This window comes from Rhinoraja longicauda, chromosome 4 (assembly GCF_053455715.1).
Source record: "Rhinoraja longicauda isolate Sanriku21f chromosome 4, sRhiLon1.1, whole genome shotgun sequence".
Taxonomy (NCBI): domain Eukaryota; kingdom Metazoa; phylum Chordata; class Chondrichthyes; order Rajiformes; family Arhynchobatidae; genus Rhinoraja; species Rhinoraja longicauda.
In genome coordinates, this window is record NC_135956.1 from 73,073,964 (window position 1) to 73,099,628 (window position 25,665).

The window sequence follows — 25,665 nt, forward strand, 5'->3', positions numbered from 1 at the left end:
ATTCCAGATTCACTACAAAATAAATTTCTCCTCATCTCCTATTCAAAGGTACGTCCTTTTATTTTGAGGCTGCGGCCTCTGGTGCTAGACTCTCCCACGAGTAGAAACATACTCTCCTCATCCACCATATCCAAGCCTTTCACTATTCGTGGTCCCATCTCATCCTAAACTCCAGCAAGTACAACCCAGTGCCACCAAATGCACATTATATGTTAACGCAATAATTCCTGGGATCATTCTCGTAAATCTCAGGGGTGGCACAGCGGTAGAGTTGCTGCTTTACAGCACCAGAGACCCAGGTTCGATCCTGACTACAGGTGCTGTCTGTATGGAGTTTTTACGTTCTAATCGTGAATAGTGTGGGTTTTCGCCGGGTGCTCCGGTTTCCTCACAAACTCCAAAGACGTACAGGTTTGTGGGCTAATTGGCTTGTTAAAATTGTGAAACTTGTCCTGAGTGTGAATAGGATCATGTTAGTGTCTGGAGATCGCTGGCTGGCACGGACTTAGTGGGCCAAAGGGCCTGTTTCCACACAGCATCTCTAAACTAAACTAAACACTCAGAGAAAAATCACACGGTAATGGGGAGAACGAACAAATTCTGTACAGACAGCACCCATCGTCAGGATCGAACTTGGGTCTCTGGCGCTGTAAGGCAGCAACTCTACAGCTGAGACGCCACTGCACACACTATCCTGTGACATTCTACAATTTAATAATGAGGAAATTAGTCAGTGGATGTTGATTTATTTGCATGATCTTTCCTGTTTCTGTCTGGAAGATTTTTTTTACCAATTCTCTGAATTGTAAAATGGGAGGCAATTTGTCCTTGTCACTGGTGGATTCTAGCTTCCAGTCCATCAAATCTCCACACACCCAGTCTGTCTAATTTCATTTGAGGTGTCGACAACAACTGTGGACAACACTCCCACACACTTGAGCGCTGGATGCCAAATACTCTCAAAGTCAACGCTGAACGACGACAATGTTTTGATTCCAAGTCTGTTGGTAAGGATGTGACTGCACACCATCCCGACCTGTTGAAGGAACTGGCAGTGGACAACTTAAACTCCTGGGCTCATGGTTTAGAAACACCTGCTCATGTTCCACTGTGCCAGCTGGCTAATTTAAAATCTTTTAATTAATATTTTTTTAAGACTATTGACAACATTTAAAAGACATCTGGACAGGTACATAGAGAGCTCAGTGGTCCAATGGAACTTATTGAAGTACCGCGGTGCGGCACGGTGGCGCAGAGGTAGAGTTGCTGCCTTACAGAGCCAGAGACCCAGATTCAATCCCGACTACGGGTGCTGTCTGTGCGGAGTTTGTACGTTCTCCCTCTGACAGTGCGAGTTTTCTCCGGGTGATCTGGTTCCCTCCCACATTTCAAAGACATGCAGGTTAGTAGTTTAGTTTAATTTTGAGACACAGTGCGGAAACAGGCCCTTCTGCCCACCGGGTCCACGCTAACCAGCGATCCCTGCATTCTAACACTGTCCTATACACACACAAAGGACAATTTCCAATTTTACCGAAGCCAATTAACCTACACCCTAGTGGAGGCCAATTCTCTGAATGCATTCAAGAGAGAGCTAGATAGACCTCTTAAGGATAGCAGAGTCAGGGGGTATGGGGAGAAGGCAGGAACGGGGTACTGATTGAGAATGATCAGCCATGATCACATTGAATGGCTGTGCTGGCTCGAAGGGCCGAATGGCCTCCTCCTGCACCTATTGTCTATTGTCTTTGGATTGTGGGTGGAAACCCGGAGCACCTAGAGAAAACCAATACAGTCACAGGAAGAACGAACAAACTCCGAACAGACAGCAACTGTAGTCAGGATTGAACCTGGGTCTCTGATGCTGTAAGGCAGCAACTCTACCACCATGCCGCCCTCGGTAGGTTCATTGGGTTCTGGAAATTGCCCCTAGTGTGTAGGATAGTGTTAATGTACAGGTGATCGCTGTTCGGCATGGACTCGGTGGGCTGAAGGGCCTTCCGTGCTGTATCACTAAACTAAATCAAACAGAATTATCGCCACATGTTCCTAGGTACAGCAAAATTCCTTTTTTTGCAGGCAGTTCAGTAAAAACGTTATTAAACATAAGCACAATCATACTTAAGTACAGTGTGTGTGTGTGTGAATAGTAGATTACACTGAGGCAGTACACAAGAGTCGCCTCCATTTTGTATGATTCGTCCAAAAGGTTCAGATGGATATGGGCCAAACACGGGCAATGCGATTAGCTTCGATGGGGCCAACTTGGTCAGCACGGACAAGATGGGCTGAAGGGACACTTTCAATACTGTATGACTGACGACATTTCAGTTGTCAAGCAACGTGGACGTCAACACATCTGACCCATTTGACCCACGCCTCAATGTACCGGAAATCAAAGATACTAGAGGAGCAAGATGAACCACTCCGTCAAAATTGCCTATACTGAAGTGTAGCACGCAAAGGAGCGTAACGTCTACCATTTTAGTAAGCAAAACCCGCTGTTTGTTATACCTCTCGCAGTGTAATCAGTGTTTTGGGGGAACAGTATGTGTGATGAAGCCATAAAAATGTCAAATTTTTCTCATCTATCAATGCACAGATTTTTATTCTTTTTCTTTTAAAATGTTTCTGCAATTTTCTGCCTACTAAAATGGCGCCATGACATACTGCGGTTTTTAGTTGTCGAGTGGTCTATCTTGCTCTGCTCTATTATCTTTGCTGGAAATGAACGTTTTGCTGGATAGACACAAAGTGCTGGAGTAACCCAGTTGGTTGGGCAGCATCTTTGGAGGACATGGACAGATGAGGTTTTGGGTTGGGACCCTTCTTCAGACTATCACATATAAGGTAGACAATTAGAACCTCTTCCTGAGGTGGAAATATCAAACACTTGAGGGCACAAAATAAAGGTGAGAGGGGCAAAATTTAAAGAGGGTGTGCGGGGCAAGATTATTTTTACTTGGGTGCCTGGAATGCACAGCCAGGGGTGGTGGTGAATGTAGACATGACAGTGGTGTTCAAGAAGCCTTTAGACAGGCACATGGACATGCAGGAAATGGAGAGACACAGATCAAGTGTACACAGCTGGGATTAATTTAACTTGACATCATGTTCTGCACGGACATTGTGGGCTGAAGGGCCTGTTACTGTGCTGTACTGTTTTAAATTGCCCAGTTGCTGTAAGTGGAACTTGAGAACATAATGATGAAATCCTCCTCCAATGATATCATCACTTTGCTTTTACATCTAAATGGCAAAAGCACTTTTTGGTTAAAAAAGTCTATGGCAGTAACTGTTATCATGAGGTGGCTGGAGAGCCATTAAAATCCGTCCACATTAGCCCAAAGCCACATTCAGTGGAGCTAGTGAATGACTGTTTATATTACCCACAGCCTAACCTGTGCCTTCACAGTGATGTGGTACAGAGGCAGAGGGGATTAGTTTGACTGGGCATCATGTTGGGCATGGACATTGTGGGCCGAAGGGCCTGTTCCTGTGCTGCACTGCTATATGTTACAACAACTGTCCCCTAAGTACAGCATTACCTCAGACTGCAGATTAACACCCATCACCTACAGTACAGCATTCCCTCAGCCTGTCTATCAACACCCATTACCTACAGTACAGCCTTCCTACACACTGTAGATCAACACCCATCACTTACAGTACAGCATTCCCTCAGACTGTGGAATTCTCTGCCTCAGAAGGCAGTGGAGGCCAATTCTCTGAATGCATTCAAGAGAGAACTAGATAGACCTCTTAAGGATAGCGGAGTCAGGGGGTATGGGGAGAAGGCAGGAACGGGGTACTGATTGAGAATGATCAGCCGTGATCACATTGAATGGCGGTGCTGGCTCGAAGGGCCGAATGGCCTCCTCCTGCACCTATTGTCTATTGTCTATTGACTGTCTATCAACACCCATTACCTACAGTACAGCCTTCCTACACGCTGTAGACCAACACCCATCACCTACAGTACAGCCTTCCTACACGCTGTAGACCAACACCCATCACCTACAGTACAGCCTTCCTACACGCTGTAGATCAACACTCATCACCTACAGATTTGTTCCTTTCATACCTTTCACTCATTTGTTCTTCGTACCTTTTCATGCCTCTAATTTCCCTCTCCCCTGACTCTCAGTCTGAAGAGGAGTCTCAACCCGAAATATCACCTATTCCATTTCTCCAGAGATGCTGCCTGACCCGCTGAGTTACTCCAGCATTTTGCGTCTATCTGCAGTACAGCATTCCCTCAGGTTAGTTTAATTTAGTTTAGTTTAGTTTATTTTGGTTTAGTTTAGTTGAGTTTATTGTCACGTGCACTAAGGTACAGTGGAAAGCTTTTTTATTGCGTGCTATCCATTCAGTGGAAAGAAATGATTCCAACCCAGCCGTCCACAGCGTACAGATACAGGATAAAGGGAATAATGTCTAGTTCAAGATAAAGTCCGGTAAAGTCCGATTAAAGATGATCCAGGGGTCTCCAAAGTGGTCGATGGAAGGTCAGGCCGCTCTCTAGTTGTTGACAGGGTGGTTCAGTTGCCTGATAACAGCTGGGAATAGACTGTCCCTGAATCAGGAGGTGTGCTGCGTTTTCACACTTGTGTACCTCTTGCCTGATGGGAGAGGGGAGAAGAGGGAGTGACTGGGGTGAGACTGGTCCTTGATTATGCTGGTGGCCTTGCCGAGGCAGCGTGAAGTGCAGATGGAGTCAATGGAAGGGAGGTTGGTTTGCGTGACGGTCTGGGTTGTACATTAACACCCATTACCTACAGTACAGCAGTCCTTCAGACGGACAACCCATAAATAACTGGCTTGGGATGATATCTGGAAATGTTTACAATGAGACCCCCTTCAATCACGTCCATTAGGGAGGAAAAAAATAGAAAATAGAAGATGAAATATTGAAAGCATCTGGTATAGGTTACTGAATTAATAATTAATTCTTGCAGTTTAACATCATAGTGTGAAGCTTATCAATTATTTATACAGAAGATACTGCAACATGATTCAGTGACCATCAATTCTGTCCCAGAGTAATGGAAACAAGGTTTAATATTCATGCATTGCAGGAGAAATAAAAGTGGATATTTTATCAATTGTAATTTAAAATGAATAATCACAGTATCAAAAGTGCTTTTAATCAATGTGACTGTTGGGACTTACTCTTCTGGGCTTTTCACTGTGCTGAAGGATTTTTTCCTGCAAAGCTTCGAGTTGTGTGAGTAAGTAGTAGAACGTGTGAGGCGGACTGTGGTCTGTGGATTTAAGGTGAATCTTGCACACTTTGGACCTTTTGTTGTGTCAGAAGGCGAGTGCCTTGCTGGTCGGGACAGGTGAAAGGCCACGCAAGGGAAGGCAGTAGATTATGTGGCAACAATAATTGTCAACTGGGCGGCACAGTGGCGCAGCGGTAGAGTTGCTGCCTCACAGCGCCAGAGACCCAGGTCTGAAGAAGGGTCTCGACCCGAAACGTCACCCATTCCCTCTCTCCTAGATGCTGCCTGACCTGCTGAGTTACTCCAGCATTTTGAGAGACCCAGGTTCGATCATGACCTCGGCTACGGTCTGTACGGAGTTTGTACGTTCTCCGTGTGACCTGTGTGGGTTTTCTCTGGGTGCTCCGATTTCCTCCCACACTCCAAAAGTGTGCAGGTTTGTGGGTCGATTGCCCTCTGTAAATCGTAAATTGTCCCTAGTGCGTCGGGTAATGCTAGTGATTGTTGGTTGCCGTGGGATCGGTGAGCTGAAGGCCCTGTTTCCACGCTGTATCTCTAAAGTAAAATAAAACTAAACTAAACCTGTTGAGTTACTTCAGCACTTTGTGCCCTTTAGTCTAAATGGATGGTCGATGGCGAGCATGGACTTAATGGGCCGAAGGAACAGTTTCCATTATGTTTGTCTCAATGTCACTATTGAAAGGACATTAAAGATTAGCAGAAGGCAAAAGGGCTATAATAATACTGAACCATTCTATCAGCAACAGTCCTGAGCTACTATCTACCTCATTGAAGACCCTTGGACAATCTTTAATCAGACTTCAGTGGACTTTATCATGCACTAAACATTATTCCCTTTATCACGTATCTGCACACTGTGGATGGCTGGTTAGCACGCAGCAAAAAAGGTTTTTACTGTACCACGGTACTTGTGACAATAAACTAAACAGACTAATATCTCTAGTTAATTAATAACTAATAGGGCAGCATGGTGGCACAGCGGTAGAGTTGCTGCCTTACAACGCCAGAGACCCAGGTTCGATCCTGCCCACGGGTGCTGTCTGTCCAGAGTTTGTACGTTCTCCTGCGTGGGCTTTCTCCGGGTGCTCCGGTTTCCTCATCCAAGTACATGTTTGTAGGTTAATTGACGCGGTAAAATTAGAAATTATCCCCAGTGTGCAGGATAGTGTTAGTATGCGGGGATCACTGGCCGGGAAGGACTCGATGGGCCGAAGGGCCTGCCTCCGCGCTGCATCCCTAAGCGAAACTAAACTAATCTCAAACCTACCCACAGGAGACATTTCGGGGATGCTGGTGAGATAGGGTCCGTCCAGAAACCGTGGCTCATTGTCATTGATGTCCTGAATCTTGACGATAAACTGGGAGAGAGGTTCGACGGGTTTGTTGGTGAGCCGGTCGACAGCCTGCGCCCGCAGAGCGTAGTACGCCTGTTCCTCGCGGTCCAACCGCTTGGTGGCGTGGATGTCCCCCGTGCTCTCATCAATGATGAAGATGGAACCCGCCCCTTCTCCTGAAAGCACGTACTTGATGGAGCCATCACCCCGGTCAACGTCAGAGTGGAGCTGGGGGGTAAACAGATACAACATAAGCATAGAGTCATATAGTCACACAGTGTAGAAACAGGCCCTTCAGCCCAACCTGCCCACGACGACCAACATGCCCCATCTACACTATGTCCATATTCATCTAAACCCATCCTATTCATGTACCTGCCCAAATTTCTCTTAAATAGTCCTTGCGTGGAGCTCGGAGAAGCAGCAAGCAGAAGGAAGAGACCATTGGCTTGAAAGTCCGTGACAAGGAAGGTGACTCACAGGGAAAGGTAGTTTAAAATGAGCGCCAAGACCCGGTCCTAGTCCCAGTCCTAACGTGGAGCTTGGAGAAGCAGCAAGCAGAATCGAAGAGGAGAGACCATTGGCTTGAAAGTCCGTGACATAGAAGGTGAGTCACAAGGAAAGACAGTTTAAAAAGAGCGCCAAGACCCAGGTTCAAGTAATTTACTAAGGAATTTACTAATCAGCCCTAAAGTAGTTGATTAGGTAACAGATAAAGAAGTGCAGCTGTAGCAGAGCGGCCTTGTTGAGGCCTTGGGAGGTAAAGTGTGAGTCTTTGGCTCAAGACTCTTTGGCGAGGAGGCTACACTTGATTGAAATTTGTGATTTTTGTCACTGAAGAAATGGCAGGCAAGTTGGTGCAGTGTGTTTCCTGCAGGATGTGGGAAGTCAGGGACTGCTGGAGCTTCTGGAAACGACACCTGCAGGAATTGTGTTCAGGTGCAGCTCCTGAATGAACGTGTTGGGGAACTGGAGAAGCAGCTGGATGACCTCAGGGCCATCCGGGAAAACGAGAGTTTCCTGGACAGGACCTACAGTGAGGTTGTCACGCCAAGGGTACAGGAAGAGCGAAGGTGGGTGACTGTGAGAAAGGGGAGTACAAGTGGAGTGCAGGATACCCCGGTGGCTGTGCCTAATGAAAACAGGTACACCCTCTTGGGAGCTTTCAGGACAGAAAACGCTTCCAGTCCGAACGGTGGACAGGTCGATGGCTCCAATGCTAGCAATGAGACTCGACCAACATTGGCCAGAGCCATAGTGGTGGGTGACTCCATTGACAGGAGATTCTGTGGTAGCAGGCGAGACTCGAGGATGGTCTGTTGCCTCCCTGGTGCCAGGGTCCAAGATATCATGGACCGACATCAGAACATCCTCGAGAGGGAAGGTGAACAGCAGGAAGTAGTTGTGCATGTGGGCACGAAAGACGTCAGGAGAAAGAGGAAGGAGGTTCTGCAATATGAGTTTAGAGAGTTAGGAAGAAGATTGAAAAGCAGAACTTCTAGGGTGGTTATCTCTGGATTGCTATGGTGGTTATGGGAGATTTCAATGTGCAGGTCGACTGGGAATATCAGGTTGGTACTGGACTCCAAGAAAGGGAGTTTGTGGAGTGCCTCCAAGATGGATTCTTCAAGCAGCTTGTACTGGAGCTTACCAGGGAGAAAGCAATTCTGGATTTAGTGTTGTGTAATGAACCGGATTTGAGAAGGGAACTCAAGGTAAAAAAGCCATTAGGAGGCAGTGACCATAATATGATAAGTTTTAATCTACAATTTGAAAGGGAGAAGGGAAAATCGGAAGTGTCAGTATTACAGTTGTGCAAAGGGGATTATGGAGGCATGAGGGAGGAGCTGGCCAAAGTTGATTGGAAAGAGACCCTAGCAGGGAAGACGATGGAACAGCAATGGCAGGTATTTCTGGGAATAATACAGAAGGTGCAGGATCAGTTCATCCCAAAGAGGAAGAAAGATTCAAAGCGGAGTAAGAGGTGACTGTGGCTGACAAGGGAAGTCAAGGACAGTATAAAAATGAACGAGAAGAAGTATGACATAGCAAAGATGAGCGGGAAGCCAGAGGATTGGGAGACTTTTAAAGAGCAACAGAAGATGACTAAAAAGGCAATACGGGGAGAAAAGATGAGGTACGAGGGTAAGCTAGCCAAGAATATAAAGGAGGAGAGTAAACGCTTCTTTAGGTATGTGAAAAGGAAAAAAAAAGTTAAGGCAAATGTGGGTCCCTTGAAGACAGAAGCAGGGGAATTTATTATGGGGAACAAGGAAATGGCAGACAAGTTGAACAGGTACTTTGGATCTGTCTTCACTAAGGAAGACACAAACAATCTCCCAGATGTACTAGTGGCCAGACATCTTAGGGTGACGGAGGAACTGAAGGAAATTCCCATTAGGCAGGAAATGGTGTTGGGTAGACTGATGGGACTGAAGGCTGATAAATCCCCAGGGCCTGATGGTCTGAATCCTAGGGTACTTAAGGAAGTGGCGCTAGAAATCATGGATGCATTGGTGATCATTTTCCAATGTTCTATAGATTCAGGATCAGTTCCTGTGGTTTAGAGGGTAGCTAATGTTATCCCACTTTTTAAGAAAGAAGGGAGAGAGAAAACGGAATTATAGACCAGTTAGTCTGACATCAGTGGTGGGGAAGATGCTGGAGTCAATTATAAAAGATTTGCTATACATTTGGATAGCAGTAACAGGATCAGTCCGAGTCAGCATGGATTTACGAAGGGGTAATCATGCTTGACTAATCTTCTGGAATTTTTTGAGAATGTAACTGGGAAAATGGACAAGGGAGAGCCAGTGGATGTAGTGTACTTGGACTTTCAGAAAGCCTTTGTTAAGGTCCCACATAGGAGATTAGTGGACGAAATTAGACCACATGGTATTGGGGGAAGGGTACTGACATGGATAGAAAATTGGTTGGCAGACAGGAAACAAAGAGTAGAAATTAACGGGTCCCTTTCAGAATGGCAGGCAGTGACTAGTGGGGTGCCGCAAGGCTCAGTGCTGGGACTGCAGCTATTTACAATATACATTAATGACTTGGATGATGGGATTAAAAGTAACATTAGCAAATTTGCAGATGACACAAAGCTGGGTGACAGTGTGAACTGTGAGAAGGATGGTATGAGGATGCAGGGTGACTTGGACAGGTTGTGTGAGTGGGCAGATGCATGGCAGATGCAGTTTAATGTGGATAAATGTGAGGTTATCCACTTTGGTGGCAAGAACAGGAAGGTAGATTATTACCTGAATGGTGTCAAGTTAGGAAATGGGAAAGTACAACGAGCTCTGGGTGTCCTAATGCATCAGTCACTGAAAGCAAGCATGCAGGTACAGCAGGCAGTGAAGAAAGCTAATGGTATGTTGGCCTTCATAACAAGAGGAGTTGAGTATAAGAGCAAAGAGGTCCTTCTGCAGTTGTTCAGGGCCCTAGTGAGACCGCACCTGGAGTATTGTGCGCAGTTTTGGTCTCCAAATTTGAGGAAGGACATTCTTGTATTGAGGTAGTGCAACGTAGGTTCACTAGGTTAATTCCCGGGATGACGAGATTGTCGTATGTTGAAAGACTGGAGCGACTGGGCTTGTATACACTGGAATTTAGAAGGATGAGAGGGGATCTTATTGAAACATATAAGATTATTAAGGGGTTAATAATCGATGTTCTCGATGTTGGGGGAGTCCAGAACCGGGGGCCACAGTTTAAGAATAAGGGGTAGACCATTTAGAACGGAGATGAAGAAAAGCTTTTTCACTCAGTTGTGAATCTGTGGAATTCTCTGCCTCAGAAGGCAGAGGAGGCGATTCTCTGGATGCTTTCAAGAGAGAGCTAGATAGAGTTCTTAAAGATAGTGAAGTCTGGGGGTATGGGGAGAAGGCAGAAACGGGGTACTGATTATGAATGATCAGCCATGATCACATTGAATGGTGGTACTGGCTCGAAGGGCTGAATGGCCTACTCCTGCACCTATTGTCTATTGTCTAAATGTTGCGATAGTACCTGCCTCAACTATCTCCTCCGGCAGCTCATCCATACACCCACCATCCATCGTGTAATAAAGTTGCCCCTCGGATTCCTATTAAATCTTTCCTCCATCACCTTAAATCTATGTCCTCTTGTTCTCGATTCCCCTACTCCCGGGCAAAAGACACTGTGCTTCTTTTAATACACAAAGCCATTAACACACACCTACAGATTCAGGGACAGTTTCTTCCCAGCTGTTATCAGGCAACTGAACCATCCTATCACCAACTGGAGACCAGTTCTGTCCTACCATCTACTTCATTGGAAACCCTCGGACTATCTTTAATTGGACTTTACTGGACTTTATCTTGCACTAAACATTATTCCAGCTATCCTGTAACTGTACACTGTGGATGGCTTGATTGTAATCATGTATAGTCTTTCTCCAGACGGAATACAACGCGACAAAAAAAGCTTTTCCCTGTACCTCAGTACACGTGACAATAAACTAAACTAACACTGTAATGCAAAGATGTGGTTTTGCCAATAGACAATACTGTTACGCAAAGCCAGCTGACAATCCACCAGTATGAATCCTGAATTCTCCAATTTTAGGTAACTATCAACCTACCTAACCCCCCCCACCCCCTCCAAACTTCTTCACACACCCCTTTCCTTCACCACCTTCCACCCCCTCCCACCCCCTCCCACCCCCTCCCACCACCCAACTTTTCTCCCTTCTGTGCCCCATCTGGGCCAACCCTATTTCTCCCCTCCCTCTGCCCTTCCAGTTACATTCCTTCTTCCAGCTTCACAATTTGCAAATCTTTGTCTTTTCATCTCTGGCCTTTGTTCAATTATCTACATATAAACCCCCCTACCCCCTCCCCCTCAAACCTGTATCCTCCTATTACTTGCCAGGCTTTGTCCTGCCCCTCCTCTCTTCCAGCTTTCTTCCCCCCTCCTCCCCCCCCCTCCTCCCTACACCCCCCCCCCCCCCCACAATCAGTCTGAAGAAGGGTTCAGACACAAGACGACTCCTTATCAGACTCTTAAACGGACCTGGGATGCCATGGATGTATTCCCAATCTTCCAATCTACCATGTTGCAGCCCTTGCACTTTTTTCTATCTGCACTTTTCTCAGCGGGTGCAACACTGCATTCTGTACTCTGATTATTTTCTCTTTTCTACTACCTGATGTACACGTGTATGGCATGATCTACTCCATTAGCAGATTAAAAAAAGATTTTCATTGTATTTACTTTACTTTAGACTTGAGACGTGCGGAAACAGGCCCTTCAGCCTGCCAAGTCCGCGCCGACCAGCTATCCATAGCACTATCCTACACACTAGGGACAATTTAAATTTTTTACCAAAGCCAAATTAACCTACAAACCCGTACGTCTTTGGAGTGTGGGAGGAAACTGGAGCACCCGGAGAAAACCCATGCGGTCGCGGGGAAAATGTACAAACTCCGCACAGGCAGCACCCGTAGTCAGGATCAAACCTGGATCTCTGGCGCTGTAAGGCAGCAACTCTACCGCTGCGCCACCGTGCCACTCCGAGTATCTCGGTGCACGTAACAATAATAAACCAATACCGATAAACTGAATTTCACCGCCATGTGCAGTGCTTTCAGTACTTAAATTCTACTCGGAACCGCTGGCAAAGAGTTGAGGACATGCGAAAGTACATTAAAAGCAGCACCGTGAAATGTGGGTCGCAGAGGTTGTGCAAAAATGGAACACACGTGGTTCCCATCAGCAGCTGAAGGTGGAGGTTACAGCTGTGCTGCCATTACTATGCTGATCGCTCCATATGTGCAACACGCAATTAGGAACTTAAACAGCACGTTGGCCTTTATTTTCAAGGTCAGTGTACCAGAGACAATTACACAAAGCTCTGTCTGATCACACTTCTGTACATTGATATTGATATTGTTTAGTTTAGTTACGTTTTTTCTGCTTTAATTTAGTTTAGTTTAGCTTTTTCGGTTTAGTTTAGGATAATTTGCTTTAGTTTAGTTTAGTTTAGTTTGGTTGAGAAATACAGCGCAGAAACAGGCCCTTCGGCACACCGGGTTTGCACTGACCGGCGATCTCCGTACACGAACAATATCCTACACGCTGGGGACAAATTACAATTTTTACCAAACCAATTAGCCATTGAACCTAATAATAATAATAATAATAATAATAATATTCATTTATTGTCGTTGCAACGAGTACAACGAAATTAAAAAATAGCAATCCTGACGGTGGGTAAAAACATATATGCAATAAATGCAAAACAAATAAATACAATTATATTAAATACAAAAGTTTTAACATTGTGACCTAGTGCAGAAAGTAGTGTTCAGTTCTCGTATGGCCCTGGGGTAAAAACTGTTCTTAAGTCTATTTGTTCGGGATTTGATCGACCTGAAACGTCGACCAGAGGGCAGAAGAACAAACAGACGGTGGCCGGGGTGGGATGGATCTTTTATTATTTTGCCTGCTCTACTGAGGCAGCGTAGGCTGAACAGGTGCTCCAGGGAGGGCAGTGAGCAGCCGATGATCTTCTGGGCCGTCGTGATGACCCTCTGAAGGGCCTTCCTGTCCTTTTCTGAGCAGCTGGCATACCATGTGGTTATACAGTATGCCAGCACACTCTCGATAGAGCAGCGATAGAAGGACATCATGAGCTTCTCCTGCAGGTTGGTCTTCCTGAGGATCCTCAGGAAGTGGAGTCTCTGCTGTGCCTTCTTCACTGTGGTGATGGTGTTGGTAGACCAGGTAAGATCCTCTGCGATGTGCGTACCCAGGAACCTGAAAGCGGGTACCCTTTCCACACAGACCCCATTGATGTAGAGTGGGTCGTGTTCTGCACTGGTTCTACAATGTAGACCCAACCTGCCCACACCGACCAACATGTCCCAACTACAGTAGTCCCACCTTGGTTCTTGGTCCTCCAAAATATTCCAAATGGAATTTAAACTGGAGGTGGACCTGCCCGCATTTGGCCCATATCCCTCCAAACCTGTCCAATCCATGTACCTGTCTAACTGTTTCTTAAACGTTGGGATAGTCCCTGCCTCAACTACCTCCTCTGGCAGCTTGTTCCATCTTTTCTCCTTCACCTTAAACCTATGTCCTCTGGTCCCCGATTCACCTACACTAAGAGACTCAGTGCATGTAGTGTAGGAGGAAACCGAAGCTCCCGGAGAAACCCACGCAGTTCACGGCAAGAATGTACGAACTCCTTTCAGACGGCACCAGAGACCTGGGTTCAATCCTGACTATGGGTGCTGACTGTACATAGTTAGTACGTTCTTCCTTTAACTGCGTGGGTTTTCTCCAGGTGCTCCGGTTTCCTCCCACACTCCAAAGACGTACAGGTTTGTAGGTTAATTGGCTTGGTATAATTATCCCAATGGTGGACGATCATGCTAATGTACGGGGTGATTGCTGGTTAGCGCGGACCCAGTGGGCCGAAGGGCCTGTTTCCACGCTGTATCTCTAAAATCTAAAGTAAGGTCTAAAGTAAAGTGTACAGAGGTACAGTGAAATAATTCAGTCTGGAGATACAGCATGGAAACAGGCCCTTCAGCCCTCCGAGTCCACGCCGACTATCGATCACCCCGTACACCAGTTCTATGTTATGAGTTCTATCTCATCAAACCTTCAATTGTAAGAGGGAATTTACAAAGACCAATTAACCTACAAATCTGCTTGTGTTTAGGATGTGAGAGGAAACCGGAGCACCCAGAGGAAACCCACGCAGTCACAGGAGAATGTGCAAACTCCACACACACACATACACACACACACACACACACACACACACACACACACACACACACACACACACACACACACACACACACCACCCAAGGTCAGGATCGAACCTGGGTCTCTGGTGTGACATCCAAATAAATCGTCCATACGTTGGAGCAATTAAACCATATCGGAGTACAACAGGTAGTGCAAAATTAAAAAAGGAAACAGAGAGCGGAATATAATGTTGTAGCTGACAGTGAAAACTGTTTTGACTGCGTACGATCCAATCAGCGGAAAGACTACAGAGAAAGTGCAGATTAAAAAGTGGAAGGGCTACAAAGAGGCTTAAGCACCAGAGCTGTGGTGAGGTGTAACCTTCCAACATGTAGCAAGCATTCCAGAAGCTGTCAGACTCTGGCAGACAGTAAGCAAAGCATCCTGACTCTATTTCTGTCAACACTCCTTTGAAAACTCTGGAAGCTAGATCATCAGGTCCTTGAGATTTATAAGTTTTCAGGTTCATTAATTTCCTCACAATTTCTTTAACTAATTCTCTTAATATTCACATTGGACCCAGATCCTTGGGGCTTCAGAGGATTCTTGCATCTTCTTTAGTGAAGACAGGCACAAGGTTTTCATTTAAATACCTCTGCTTTTTTCCTCCTTGGAAACTATGCCACTTCTGAATATAGGGCACCCACAATTCTTGTCACTCATCTTCCTTTTTCGTAAGCAAGGAAGCTTAAAGTCCTGATCGCTGTTCCTTGCTAGTTAACTGTCAATTCTGTTTTCCGTTTCCATATCAATTTTTTGCTCAGTACAAAACACTTCAAAATCAGGCAGCACAGTAGTGCAGTGGTAGAGTTGCTGCCTTACCGTGCCAAAGATCCGGGTTCGATCCTGGCTACGGATGCTGTCTGTAGGGAGTTTGTACGTTCTCCCTGTGACCGTGTGGGTTTTCTCCGGGTGCTCCAGTTTCCTCCCACACTCCAAAAACTTACATGCTTGAAGGTTAATTGGCTTCTGTAAGTTGTAAATTGTCCCTAGTGTAAGGGGTAATCGCTCGTTGGGCTGAAGGGCCTGTTTCCGTGTTGTATATCTAAAGTCTAGAGATGCATTGTACAGAGTGCAGAGAAATGTGAGGTGTGGCATTTTGGAAAGTCTAACATGGGCAGGACCTACACAGTGAATGGTAGGGAAGTGTTTGTAGAGCAGAACGATCTAGGAGTGCAGGTACATAGTTCCTTGAAGGTGGCATCACAGGTCGATGGGTTGGTCAAGAAGGCTTTTGGCACATTGGCCTTCATCGCTCAGAGAACTGTGTACAGAAATTGGGAGAATATGTTGCAGTTAAATAAAATGTTGGTGAGGCCGCATTTAGAGTATTGTGTTCAGGTCTGGGTACCATGTTATAGGAAAGATGCAGCTCAGTTCAAAAGGGTTGAGAGAAGATTTACAAGCATGCTGCCAGGATTTGAGCTACAGGGAAAGATTGAGTGGGCTGGGACTCTATTCCCTGGACTGCAGGAGGAAGAGGGGTAGTCTAAGAATGGTGAATAAAATCATGAGAGGAATAGATCAGATAAATAAATACTCTTGCCCGGAGAAGGAGAATCAAGAACCAGAGAGCATAGGTTAAAGGTGAAGGGGGAAAGATTTTATAAGAACCTGAAAGGTACCTTTTTCATGTGGTGGGTGTATGGAATGAGATGACAGAGGAGGCCGTTAAGGCAGGGACTATTACAACGTTTAAGAAGCAATTAGACAAGTACATGGATAGGACGGGTTTAGAGGGATACTAGACCAAGTGGACCCGTCGGGCCCAAACCTCTCCTGCATTGGTGCAGCTCCCTCCCCCTCTCCCTTCCCCCCCATAGTGTGTGTAGGGTAGGGTTTTTGTGTGGGGATCACTGGTCGGTGCGGGCTCGGTGGGCCGAAGGGCCTGTTTCAGTGCTGTATCTCCAAACTTGACTAAACAAAAAAGACGATCTGGGTGTCCTAGTGCATCAGTCAATGAAAGGAAGCATGCAGGTTCAGCAGGCAGTGAAGAAAGCCAATGGAATGTTGGCCTTCGTAACAAGAGGAGTTGAGTATAGGAGCAAAGAGGTCCTTCTACAGTTGTACCGGGCCCTGGTGAGACCGCACCTGGAGTACTGTGTGCAGTTTTGGTCTCCAAATTTGAGGAAGGATATTCTTGCTATGGAGGGCGTGCAGCGTAGGTTCACTAGATTAATTCCCGGAATGGCGGGACTGTCGTATGTTGAAAGGCTGGAGCGATTGGGCTTGTATACACTGGAATTTAGAAGGATGAGGGGGGATCTTATTGAAACATATAAGATAATTAGGGGATTGGACACATTAGAGGCAGATAACATGTTCCCAATGTTGGGGGAGTCCAGAACAAGGGGCCACAGTTTGAGAATAAGGGGTAGGCCATTTAGAACGGAGATGAGGAAGAACTTTTTCAGTCAGAGGGTGGTGAAGGTGTGGAATTCTCTGCCTCAGAAGGCAGTGGAGGCCAGTTCGTTGGATGCTTTCAAGAGAGAGCTGGATAGAGCTCTTAAGGATAGCGGAGTGAGGGGGTATGGGGAGAAGGCAGGAACGGGGTACTGATTGATAGTGATCAGCCATGATCGCATTGAATGGCGGTGCTGGCTCGAAGGGCTGAATGGCCTACTCCTGCACCTATTGTCTATTGTCTATTGTCTATTGTCTATTCTTCTCATGATTTTGCAGCGCTCCACCTAAAACCTCGTTGCTTTGAGGAGGGCAAGTGTGGCTTGGCCAGCCCGACCTTTCGCTGAAGTTCCCCATCCCTGGAACCCTGCTAGTGATTCTTTCCTGCAGCTCCTCATGACTTGTAACGAGACGGACGATAATTAGCTCCCTCTCTTTCGCCGGGCCACTTCAGACGTGTAACTATTCCTCGCGGCCCGACCAACACTGATGTAGCTCATGAAGGAGACAGCTCACCCTTCCATTGCTGTCATTATTTAGTGCCTTAGTGTCTCACAAAACCAGGCAGAACCTATTCATCTATAAAAAGCCTCGAATTATCATTAATGTTCCACCACAATTTCCACATGGTGGAATATTTTCACTTTTAATTGTCAGGTTTAGCATATTGAGTAATACCCTTTATCTCGGGAAATAATTGCAATGAACTGAAGGGGCCCTGACAGCCCTGATGAAAGAAAACTCCTACAGTTCAGGCATTATAACATCTTGAAGAATATTTGTCTTTCTGTTAAACAGTTCACATGTCTTAAGAAAGAAACTTATGCATTATAGACAATAGACAATAGGTGCAGGAGTAGGCCATTCGGCCCTTCGAGCCAGCACCGCCATTCAATGTGATCATGGCTGATCATTCACAATCAGTACCTCGTTCCTGCCTTCTCCCCTAACTCCACTATCTTTAAGAGCTCTATCTAGCTCTCTCTTGAAAGCATCCAGAGAATTGGTCTCCACTGCATTCTGAGGCAGAGAATTCCACACCTTCACCACTCTCTGACTGAAAAGGTTTTTCCTCATCTCCGTTCTAAATGGCCTACCCCTTATTCTTAAACTGTGGCCCCTGGTTCTGGACTCCCCCAACATTGGTAACATGTTTCCTGCCTCTAACGTGTCCAATCTCTTAATAATCTTATATGTTTCAATAAAATCCCCTCTCATCTTTCAAAATTCCAGTGTATACAAGCCTAGTCACTCCAGTCTTTCAGCCTGCAGTCCATCTGTCTTTTGTGTTTTTTGTTGTTTTTGTCTGAATTGTTGTTTTAATATGATGTAGTGTTGTATGTTATGTTTTTGGGGGGGGGGTGGGAGGGAACGGGAACTGTAAAATTCTCTCTCTCGAACGGAGACGCGTCCTTTGTTTCTGTGTCGTGTCTCCGTTCCCGTTGCGGCCTACCACCGGTCATGCACCTGGGACCACCTGGGGCTCTGGTTCGCAGAGCCCGCGGCCCGGGCTCACCACCTGCGGCGCTGGCTGCCTGCGGATGCTGCGGGAGCGGCTGCGACTCGTCTACGGAGGCTCCGGCGCGGGCCGCGTGGATGTTGGAAGCCCGCAGGCCCCTGGGTGGGGGCCGACATCGGGAGCTCCGGCAGAGGCAACGACAGCGTCTTCGCCCGTCCCGAATCGCGGGGCTTGGGTCGGCCCGCCGCGGACCGTCTCTGCCCGGCGCGGCCTGAAATAGGCCGCGGGATTTTTCACCGCCCAGCGGGGGCTTCAATATCGGGAGACCCTACCGCCCCGACGTGGCAACTCCAACAGCCTGACCGCAGGACAAGACGGCAGGGAAGAGAAAAAGACATTCTGGCCTTCCATCACAGTGAGGAGGGACTGGAGGAGACTCACTGTGATGGATGTTTCTTTTTGTTTGGTGTTAGTTGTGATTGTATGTGTTGTATGTGTTATTGCATTTTTATTGATTAATCTTATTGGTCTTAGTGTTTCAACTGCGGGTAATGTTTCATTTCACTACACATTTATGTGTATGTGACAAATAAACGACTATTGACTATTGACTATTGACATACGACAGTCCCGCTATTCCGGGAATTAACCTAGTGAACCTACACTGCACTCCCTCAATAGCAAGAATATCCTTCCTCAAATTTGGAGACCAAAACTGCACACAGTACTCCAGGTGCAGTCTCACTAGGGCCCTGTACAACTGCAGAAGGACTTCTTTGCTCCTACACTCAACTCCTCTTGTTATGAAGGCCAACATTCCATTGGCTTTGAGTCATCGAGTCGTACAGCATGGAAACAGAGTGGTGGGGATGGATTCCGAATCTTCTATCTACACAGCAACACTTTAACTCAATACTTTTCTTTCCCAACATCAGCCACGAGACTTTACTTCATGCCTAGTGATTGTCAGAGGCCTAGCTGAGGCCCCACTTATGGAACCTGAATCAATATTTAATTACAGAGTGCAATGATCCCACAACGCAGTCAATTTAGTCTGATTTTTTAAAAAATTACATGTGCTTTAATTCAAGCAAACAAACAAACATATATAGTATCACAATCAAAGACTGCCTTTGTGGCAGTTTACAAAACAACAGTCATCAATTTAAAAGGCAAGACTGGAGCGACTCGGCTTGTATAAAGACTGGAGCGACTAGGCATGTATACACTGAAATTTAGAAGGATGAGAGAAGATCTTATCGAAACGTATAAGATTATTAAGGGGTTGGACACGTTAGAGGCAGGAAACCTGTTCCCAATGTTGGGGGAGTCCAGAACAAGGGGCCACAGTTTAAGAATAAGGGGTAGGCCATTTAGAACTGAGATGAGGAAAAACTTTTTCAGTCAGAGAGTTGTGAATCTGTGGTATTCTCTGCCTCAGAAGGCAGTGGAGGCCAATTCTCTGAATGCATTCAAGAGAGAGCTGGATAGAGCTCTTAAGGATAGCGGAGTCAGGGGGTATGGGGAGAAGGCAGGAACGGGGTACTAATTGAGAATGATCAGCCATGATCACATTGAATGGCGGTGCTGGCTCGAAGGGCCGAATGGCCTCCTCCTGCACCTATTGTCTATTGTCTATTGTCTAAAATAACGTCAACCTCATCAATATTACACTCGACTTCCCGCGGCGACCGGCATTCACGGAAGGCCTCCAGAGTCCCCGTGGGCACCGCGTGTTCCCTCTCCAGGGTCACCCGGGCACGGATGCGGTCCCAGAAAAGGGGCAGGCAGTCACCTCTGCTGTGCCCGTCGACTACCCGCTGCCTGGACCCGCGTATGGCCATCTTGGCCAGGCCCAGGAGCGAATCGACAGGGAGACCTCCCTCCCGACCCCCCCCCCCCCCCCGACCCCCCCCCCCGACCCCCTTTGTACCAGGTGACCAAATATCTGGAGCGTGGGGCTGAAATGCATCAATGGAGTCTGATGGGAGTGAATGCAGGACCTCGTGAGCTTCACTCCGGATCAACTAATCACAGCACGGCTACGGGGTTGGACTTCAAGTGTGACGGTCCTTCATCCACACTGCCTGATACATAGGGAAGCATTGATGGACAGAGAGATCTTCAGGTCCAGGTCCACAGCTCCTTGAAAGTAGCCTGCAAGTAGATAGAGTGGGATAGTGGGCGTCTGATATGCTTGCCTTCACTGGAAGGGCCATTCCAGCATCTATAGTCATGTTCATAAGTTCATGTCTTTGTTGGGAAGAAGCCCCTCTTCATGGTTTTCAGACTCCTATATCTTCTTCCTGAGGGCAGGAGTGATTTGGAGTGTGGCCAGGGCGGTGAGGGTCTCTGATGATGCTGGCTGCCTTTCTGAGGCAGCGCCTCATATAGCTCCCTTCGATGGTGGGGAGGTCAGTGCCCACGATGGACAGGGCAGTGTCCACCAGCTTTTGTCATCTTCTTGATTGCTGGGCATTCGAGTCGTTGAACCAGGCCTTCATGCAACCAGTCAGTATGCTCTCTACCGTATACAAGCTGGGTTTGGATCGGTCATGGTCTGGCCAGAATATGGATCATGTTTTCCTTTTATACCTGAGTAAGGGTGAACCATAACACACCCAGCCCACAGAATTCCTTCAGAAATATTCAAAAGTTCATAAGTTACAGAGCAGAATTAGGCCATTCAGCCCATCGAGTCTACTCCTTTCAATTGCAGCTGATCTACCTTTCCCTCTCAACCCCATTCTCCTGCCTTCTCCTCATAACCATTTACATCTTAATTAATCAAGAACCTGCCAACCTGCACTTTAAAAATACCCAATGACTTCACCTCCACAGCCATGTGTGGTAATGAATTCCAGAGATTTACCACCCACTGACTAAAGAAATTCCTTCTCCTCCTTTCTAAAGGTACGTCCTTTTATCCTGAGGCTGTGGCCTCTGGTCCTAGACTTTCCCACTAGTCGAAACATCCTCTCCACATCCACACTATCCAGCCCTTTCACTATTCGGTAAGTTTCAATGAGTTGTCCTCTCATCCTTCTAAAGTTCAGCGAGTACAGGCCCAGTGCCGTCAAACGCTCCTCATATGTTAATCCAATCATCCCCGGGATCATCCTCGTAAACCTCCTCTGAATCCTTGAGTCGCTTGAATTGAAAGTAAGAAACACTTCGGAAATTTTGTTTTAGTTTAGGATAGAGATACAGCGTGGAAACAGGCCCTTCGGCCCACCGATCCCACGCCGACCAGCGATCACCCCGTACACTACCACTATCCCACACACTAGGGACAATTTACAGACGCTGGGTTTTGGCCACTGTAAGGCAGCAACTCTACCGCTGTGCCACCGTACCACCCCAAGTCATGTGAGTAGGAACGAACTGCACATGTCGGGTTACACTGAAGATAGACACAAAATGCTGGAGTAACTCAGCGGGTCAGGCAGCATCTCTGGAGAGAAGGAATAGGTGACATTTCGACAACCCAAAACTGCACCCATTCCTTCTCTCCAGAGATGCTGCCTGTCCCGCTGAGTTACTCCAGCATTTTGGGTCTATCTTTGAAATAAAGCCAAAATAGATTAAAGACGCAGAGAGGCTTTGTTTAATTAAAGTTCATTTTGAGTTATCTGTCAAATTTAGTCAAGACATCAAGGCTTGTGAGGCTAGACAAGATTGCTGTCCATGTCATTGTACGGATGATTAACACGGTCCCGTCAAGTTCCTATCTCGTCTGGCTTCCTGGATCCCGTAATCTTTTTGGAATATGCAGGTTAACTTCCACGTTATAGTGTAATGAGTTGAACCGCTGTGAGAACATTCACACAATAACATTGCCAGGTGTAATTTCCTGCTATTTGTTAACATTCAGTTCCTGCTTTTGTCCTTTATTTATTCATGTACTCCATTCCTTCAGATAAAGAGCCCGGCTTTCTGTTTGCCTTTTGATCATTTCCTGTACCTGTTCGTGCCATATTAATAATTTATATTAACTCTGTGCACTGTAGAGTTGCTGCCTCACAGCGCCAGAGACCTGGGTTCGATCCTGACCTCGGGTGCTGCCTGTACGGAGTTTGCACATTCTCTCTGTGACCACGTGGGTTTTCTCCGGGTGTTCTGATTCCCTCCCACACTCCAAAGACGTGCGGGTTTGTAGGTTAATTGGGTTCTGTAAATTGTTCCTATTGTGTAGGGTAGAACTAGTGTACGGGGTGATCACTGATTGGTGCAGACTCGGTCAGCCGAAGGACCTGTTTCCACGCTGTATCTACAAACTAAACTAAACAGAGTGAAATAGGGACTTCTCTCACAACAACCTATTCATATGGGTACCCATTCCAGGTCACCAGCCCTCTGAGTGCATTGCAATGAAAGAGTTTCCACATCTCCATTTGACAAGAGACTTACAGAATGTCTACGATATGCTTTATGGCTCAACTGCTTAAGTCTTGGGAGGCACAAGAGACTGCCAATACTGCATCAAGTCATAAACTACTCAGCTGGTCTCTCCATGGATGTTGCTTGGTTTCTACCAGCATTTTATTTCCTGTTCATGGAGTCATGGAGTCATCGACTCATACAGGGTGGAAACAGGCCCATTGTCCCAAATTGCCCACGCTGACCAACATGCCCCATCCACACGAGTCCCACTTGCCTGCGTTTGGCCCATATGCCTCACAACCTGTCCTATCCATGTGCTTGTCTAAATGTTTCTTAAACCTTGCGTTCCTTGTTCCTTAAGTCTTTGCCTTCATCAAAGATGGAGCAGATATCTTTTAAGGAGTGCTAACTTTCAGACAATTTTAGCGTTCATGTGCAATTAGCAAATGGTACAGATATGACACGTGCAGAGAGGCAACAATGCTGGTTGAAGATTGTGGTGCAGAAATGAAATGCAGATGTTGGTTTACAAAAAAAAACACAAAGTGCTGGAGCAACTCAGCAGGTCCAGCAGCATTTCTGGAGAACATGGATCGGCAAAGAATCTGGTCGGAACCCTTCTTCAGACTGATTTAGACATTTAAACTTTAGAGATACAGCGTGGAAACAGGCCTTTCAGCCCGCTGAGCCAGTGCCAACCAGCAATCTCCGCGCACACTACCCTACCCACTATAATTTACAGAATTAAAGGAGGGAGGGGCGAAAGTGGGGGTTTGTAGGTTAGTAGGATAGTTACCTAAAAACAGCATCTCTGGAGAAAAAGGATGGGTGATGTTTCGGGACGGAACCCTTCTTCAGACTAAAGATAGAGGTGGGGGGGATGGGAAGTGGTGGGAAAAGGGGCTTTTTTTGTAACCGGGGGGGAAGGGAGAGAAGAATGAAACTATGGGATGCAGAGGAGACATGTGTGAGGGCCTCATCTGTGATAGAAGAGGGGAACACACTTTTTTACCAGAATCCCCCACCCACTTAGTTGGAACAAGGGTTCCTACTCAAAACGTCACTCATCCTTTTTCTCCAGAGATGCTGCCTGACCTGTTGAGTTACTCCAGCATTTTGTGTCTATCAACGTTCATGCCTGTAAGTTGTAAGCTACCCAAGCGGAATCCTGCCTGACTCGCTGGGTGACTTTTTTTGGTTAACCAGCATCTGCTGTTCCTTGTGAGTACATGTACACTGTCCCCGGCTTGCGTAAGGGTTCTTATTACCAGAACGGCACGGTGGCGCAGCGGTAGAGTTGCTGCCTTACAGCGAATGCAGCGCCGGAGACTCAGGTTCGATCCTGACTACGGGCGCCGTCTGTACGGAGTTTGTACGTTCTCCCCGTGAACCTGCGTGGGTTTTCTCCGAGATCTTCGGTTTCCTCCCACACTCCAAAGACGCACAGGTATGCAGGTTAATTGACTGGGTAAATGTAAAAATTGTCCCCAGTGGGTGTGGGATAGTGTTAATGTGCGGGGATCGCTGGGCGGTGCGGACTCGGTGGGCCGAAGGGCCTGTTTCCGCGCTGTATCTCTAAAAAAATATATCTTATTGCTCCTACACTGCAGGGAGTAGATGGGAAAGTGGAATGACATAGAACTAGTGTGAATGGGTGAGCGACGGTTGGAGTAGACTCGGTGGGCCGAAGAATCTGTTTCCATGCTGTATCTTTCAATCAATCAATCAATTCAATCAATCAATCACTGCAGGAAATGAGCTCCAGACCATGTTTAAGCTTTATAAGCTATCCTTGCTACTTTGTTTTATCCACTGTCCAAAACATTAAAATCTCGTGAAACAATAGACAATAGACAACAGGTGCAGGAGTAGGCGATTCGGCCCTTTGAGCCAGCACCGCCATTCAATGTGATCATGGCTGATTATTCACAATCAGTACCCCGTTCCTGCCTTCTCCCCATACCCCCTGACTCCACTATCTTTAAGAGCTCTATCTAGCCAACTGCTCTTTGGAGCTGCTACCATCTGCTTGCCTTGTCTAAACGTGGCACGGTGGCACAGTGGTCGAGTTGTTGCCTTGCAGCACCGGAGACCCCGGCTCGATCCTGATTACGGGTGCTGTCTGTACGGAGTTTGGAGGTTCACCCTGTGACCCATGTGGGTTTTCTCCGGATGCTCCGGTTTCCTCCCACACTTCAAAGACGCGCAGGTTTGTAGGTTAATTGGCTTCGGTAAAATTGTAAATTGTCCCCAGTGTGTAGGATAGTTGCGAGTGTACGGGGATCACTGGTCAGCGCGGACTCGGCGGGCCGAAGGGCCTGTTTTTGCACTGTGTCTCTAAACTAACTAAACTAAGCCGACCGTGATCTGATACAAATCTCTTCACAACATTCTGAGGAGAACAATCCCGGCATCTGCCGCGTAACCAGATCATTAGCGGTGAGATGACTAAACTGTTCCACACCATGAGTCGCTTTGATCATGAACTCACTGCCTGAATATTGATGGAAGGGGATAATCTTCAAAAGCTAGAGACAAAGAACCGCAGATGCTGGTTCATACCAAAGATAGACACTACATGCTGGAGTAACATAGCGGGTCAAGCATTATCTCTGGAGAAATAGAAAGGGTGGCGTTTCGGGTCGGGTTTACAGTAGCGGGGTGGGGGGAGTGTGGACACGCACACCATCAGATTCACAGACAGTTTCTTCCCAGCTGTTATCAAGGCAACTGAACCATCCTATCAACAACTAGAGAGCAGACCTCTCCACCTTATTGGAGACTCTCGTACTCTCTTTGATCAGACTTTACTGGCTTTATCTTGCACCGAACGTTATTCACATTATTCACGTTATCATGTGGATGGCACGATTGTAATCATGTATTGTCTTTCCGCTGACTGGCTACCACGCGACAAAAGCTTTTTGCTGTACCTCAGCACACGTGACAACAAACTAAACTAAAGTAAAGTGAAGAGCAGGAGGTGAGAAAAGACCAGGATCAATCAGGGCCGCCCACAATTGACCTCAGGCAGGGTGGTGCCCTGGTA

At 46.7% G+C, this 25,665-nt stretch overlaps 1 protein-coding gene across 1 annotated transcript in view; it reads right to left on the reverse strand.

The window, feature by feature from the left end:
* The window catches only part of cdh7a (cadherin 7a), a 150,574-nt gene that overhangs the window by 69,827 nt on the left and 55,082 nt on the right, over positions 1-25,665 (reverse strand). The window contains exon 3 of the mRNA XM_078398053.1: positions 6,514-6,808. Within this exon, the coding sequence (XP_078254179.1) occupies positions 6,514-6,808 (295 nt within the window). The remainder of the gene's footprint in view (positions 1-6,513; positions 6,809-25,665) is intronic.